At 39.7% G+C, this 5,000-nt stretch overlaps 1 protein-coding gene across 1 annotated transcript in view; it reads right to left on the bottom strand.

Moving 5' to 3' along the window:
- slc6a3 (solute carrier family 6 member 3) overlaps positions 1-5,000 on the bottom strand; it is a 27,573-nt gene that overhangs the window by 17,306 nt on the left and 5,267 nt on the right. Inside the window, exons 2-3 of the mRNA XM_056475147.1 lie at positions 4,197-4,550; positions 3,818-3,949 (exon numbers count right to left, since the gene is read on the bottom strand). Coding sequence (XP_056331122.1) covers positions 3,818-3,949; positions 4,197-4,518 — 454 coding nt within the window. The 5' untranslated portion in view covers positions 4,519-4,550. The remainder of the gene's footprint in view (positions 1-3,817; positions 3,950-4,196; positions 4,551-5,000) is intronic.

Below are 5,000 nucleotides of genomic sequence, written 5' to 3'. Positions count from 1 at the left end.
AATGGAGGAGGCTCGTTCTTTATCCTCGCGCTGCAGATGCTCTGTTTATCTGTTTTAGTGAAGCGTTCAGTTTTTACACTTATAAAGTCGCCATGTAAATAGCAAATGCACCATGGAGAACTGACTCTTAAAAGGAATGAGAGACGAGACTCTGATTGGTTTAATGCAGGTTCTGCTCAAAACACAGCCAGAACTCATGAAGAGAATGAGCTCAACCCTGTTAGACCATGCGCTGGGGCGCAGAGCAGATTCTTCCATCTTTAAAATAGCAGAAGTGGATTCAGACACTCAAGCGTGCTTTCGGGCCGTGCACTTCAGACTTTACGCCTAGATCCTTAAAATAGAGCCCAATATGTTGTTTCTAGTGTAAATATGTAACAATAATCCATCAATGACAAATGATTATTGTATTTACCGTATTGGCAGATGATTCAGCGTTTGCAGTTACTGTTATAGTTTTAACTTTCGGTCTCCTTGCGTCCTGTGTTAGCCAGTATGAGAATCTAAGTAGTGAAATGTCATGTTACACATGCTTCTCTTACGGAGAGTTTTTGTTTTGCTTCTAGTCAAAATATCTTAAAATTCTTCAATCATGAAGCATTTTCTGGACAATATGCCAAAAGTAACTGAGTTTTTCATTAACACAAGCTAAATAATCTGCTGCTGGGGTGAGCAGAATAATCTCATGTCGACAGGAAACACTATATTATTCTGCTTCCACTATTGGCAGATTATTTTGCTTGTTTTAACGCTAAACACGTCATGTTGACTCAATATTTCTGAATCAACACTATATTCTTTGCTTGTCTTGAAAATGCTTCATGATTTCAGATTTCTTTCCAGATGTTCGGACTAGAAACAAGACAAAAGCTCAAAGTTCTAAAGCATTTTTTTTTGCAGTGAATAAATGTGTAATGTTTGTATAATTATATCCTTTACATCATGTCTTCCCGCTCTCTCTCTCTCTCTCTCTCTTTCTCTCTCTGTGTGGAAAGAGTCAAGAGTGCAGCGTAAACTCTCCTGAAGGACACCTGTGGTTTAGTTTAGTCACACTCCTCTAGTCAAGCGCACAGACAGAAAGATGGACGCTCGCGGGTCTCTTCTGTGCATGAGGAGAGCAAACAGCAGGATTCTCCATCATATATTATCAGCACACGTGTGATCGATCCTGAGGAAGCAAACATGTTGATCAGCGGTAATTACAGTAATCTCTGGCGGAGCAGAGACACAAGCTGCTGATTAAAGCGTCTCTCCATCCTGACAGATGAAGCTGCAGCTCACAACAGCGCTCCATTATGAAACGCATTGAGGAGATCTGACACATTTATTATTTATTATGTCCAGCAAACCTGCAGCAAACACAGCTGAGGGATAGAGAAACTGAACTACAGAGCGGATTCAGACAGAGCAGCTTTACTTTTAAAATCAATTAAACATGTATTATATAGTGAATCAGACGCTCTTATATTACACAAGTATTTACTCTTGATTTTAGTCCAAATATCTAAAAATTATTAAATCAAGAAGCATTTTCTAGACTAGTAATTAAGTAGTGAAACTGAAGGGAGCGTTTCCTTAACCCTTTAAGGTGAACTCCTTGGAAAAAAAAACTAAAAACGCTTGCATTGGATAATATACTGACACAACTCTGATAAATGATATAGCAATTAAAATAATAATGATATCTCATGGATAAAAGGTCCACCAGGTGGTTACGATGCTTGTTAAAGGGTTAAAACAAGCTAAACCATCTGATAATGGGGTGTGTGAAATAATCTTCTTTTTCCATTAGACATGTGATTACTTCTCTTCCCCCATTGGCAGATTATTTTGCTTGTTTTAAGGGAAAACTCACTTTATTTTGACTCATTATTTCTGAAAACAACACATAGGGTCCTATCATAGACCCGACTCAATAAGGCTCAAGACATGTTTGGTGTGTTGTGTTGGTATTTTCAGAGCAGCACAACAGTCATTTCCATGTTTTGCGTCACGTTGTTTCAATAGTAACTCCATCTGCACCACTCTGTGGACTCATGTGTGTGCTGCTCTATAAAGGAGGTGTGTTAAGGCGCATTGTTGGAGCGCTGCTATTCTGAGGAGCTGAAATACACCAACAGCACCATTGACCAACTGAAGCTGCTGTAAACACTTCATTATTTTCGCAATAACACACTAAATTGTGCTAAATAAAAGCATAATTAAATAAAATATTAAGTTTTGAGTGAAATAAATCACTGATAAAGTACATCCAGGTGGTTGTTTTTGCAGAATAAACTCCTATCGAGCTTTGTTCTGTGCTTTATCTCTAATTAATTTCCCTCATATTTGGCTGTAAAGTTATATGAAACAATAAAATGGATGCTTTGTCTCTATTTAGCATGATTTAATATGTGTTTTCCATCTAATAACTAGGCACACACGGGTTTATTTACTGAGTAAATGTGTGTAAATCAATATTTAATCAGTTTCTAAATTAATTTCAGTAATATTCCTGACTAATATGAACATGTTGATCTGCTTTATGTACAGTGCAGTGTGTACAGTAATATTTTCTGTCTTTCAGTAGAGATATTATATGAGAGATTTGCTTTGTTTACCAAATAAAGTGAATCTAATTGTATTTGCATTTTAAACTAAATAAATTAAATACAAGTTAAAGAGATTATTTTTATTTCACATATTAAAGTGCTCTCAAAATAATTCAGCAGAAATCTGCAGATTTTTACCAAAATTCTCCGCAGAAATAGCAGAAAACATCCGCAGATTCTGTCTGGCCCTGCTCATAACTCCTCTGCTGACTGTAAAAATGCATTTGTTGTTTTTGCACAATAAACTCTTCATCTGTATATATATCGAGCTTTAATCTGTGATGATAACCTCCTGCATGTACGTTTACAGTCTGCAGATGAGTTATATGAGTCTAAAACACATATTAAATAACGCTAAATAGAAGCAAAGCATCCATTTTATTATTTCAGATTGCTTTGCTTTAATATAGCATGATTTAATATGTGTTTTAGGCTCTTATAATTCATCTGCTGACTGTAAAACTACATATAGGCAGATGTTTTTGCCCAATAAACCCTTCAGTCTTCTATGGCGAGCGTTATTCTGTGATGATAACCTCCTGGATGTGTTTGATCTCCAACTTACATCACTCACATTTTGAAATGTTATTTAAAATGGACGCTTTGCTTCTGTTTAGCATGGTGTAGTGTGTTATATTGACTCCTATAACTCATCTGCAGACTGTAAAAGTACATCCAGGCTGTTGTTTTGAAGAATAAACCTCTATGCTGTGCTTATTTCACTCAAATGTGGCTCTAAAGTTATTTGAAACAGCAAAGATGGATGCTTTGTCTCTATTTAGCATGATTTAATGTGTGTTTTCCACTCGTCTGCAGACTATAAAAGTACATCCAGGAGGTTTATTTTGCAGAATAAACTCTTCAGTCTTATATGTTGAGTTTTATTCTATGATAACATCTGCTGGATGTGCTTTATCTCTAATTAATTTCACTCATATTTGGCTCTACACTTATGTGAAACACTAAAATGGATGTTTTGCTTCTATTTAGCCTGATTGAATGTGTGTTTTCCACTCCTATAACTCATCTGCAGACTGTAAACGTGTGTGTAAAACAGCAGTGAAGGTCAGTGTTGTCCAGTGTGTCCTCTAAACCTGTGGTGAAGTGACACCGAATCTGCGTTCCTGCAAAGCGTGTCGTGCTAAAAGCCCATTTGTGTGTGTCTTCCATCTGAGTGCGTGTGATAACCAGCACCTGTCATCTGCTCTCCGGAGCTGGAGATGTACCTTTGAATATGGGGCAGATCTTCCAGACGCCGGCGGCTCCTTCACGATTATACTGACCCAGAGCCAGCTCCATGTAGAAGAGCGGCATCCCGGCGATCACCATGAAGAAGAGATACGGCACCAGGAACGCTCCTGAACACACACACACACACACATCAAGAGAAAACACTACATACAGTAGGGCTGGGACGGAGTGTGTGTGTGTGTTTGTGTAAATGTAATATATGTTTGTGCATGTGTGTGTGTGTCTGTGTGAGTGTGTGTATATCTGTGTAATATATGTTTGTGTGTGTGTGTGTGTGTGTACATGTAATGTGTGCATGCATAAGTATGTGTACATGTGTGTATATTTAATATGTGTGTGTGTGTGTTTGTCCACCTCCGCCGTTCTTGTAGCACAGGTACGGGAACCTCCAGACGTTGGCCAGATCCACAGCGAAGCCGATGACGGACAGCAGAAAGTCGATCTTCTTGCCCCAGGTCTCGCGCTGCTGTCCGGACGGGTGTGTGTGAGTGTGTGTGTGTGTGTTTGCGTGCGCGCCAGGGCTCCGCAGGCTGGAGGAGGTGAACTGAACCCCATTCTGCTCCTTCACCAGCACCAGCTCCACCTCTCGGGGCCCGGCGGCGCTGCTGGAGCCGCTGACGGAGGACATGTGTGTGTGCGTGCGTGTGTGTGTGACCGCCGGTCTGCCTCTCAGCATGGGCACGCACAGGAGACCGAGGAGGAGACGCTCTGATGGACACACACACACACACACACAAGAATAGCAAAACAAAAATAGTTTAGTCTGTCTCCATCTAGTGTCTGAATAATGCTCAGGTTAGTGTATACTCCATCAGCTGTTTTAGTCTGTCTCCATCTAGTGTCTGAATAATGCTCAGGTTAGTGTATACTCCATCAGCTGTTTTAGTCTGTCTCCATCTAGTGTCTGAATAATGCTCAGGTTAGTGTATACTCCATCAGCTGTTTTAGTCTGTCTCCATCTAGTGTCTGAATAATGCTCAGGTTAGTGTATACTCCATCAGCTGTTTTAGTCTGTCTCCATCTAGTGTCTGAATAATGCTCAGGTTAGTGTATACTCCATCAGCTGTTTTAGTCTGTCTCCATCTAGTGTCTGAATAATGCGCAGGTTAGTGTATACTCCATCAGCTGTTTTAGTCTGTCTCCATCTAGTGTCTGAAT

This window comes from Danio aesculapii, chromosome 16, assembly GCF_903798145.1.
Source record: "Danio aesculapii chromosome 16, fDanAes4.1, whole genome shotgun sequence".
Classification (NCBI taxonomy): domain Eukaryota; kingdom Metazoa; phylum Chordata; class Actinopteri; order Cypriniformes; family Danionidae; genus Danio; species Danio aesculapii.
This window is presented reverse-complemented; position numbering and strand designations above follow the sequence as displayed.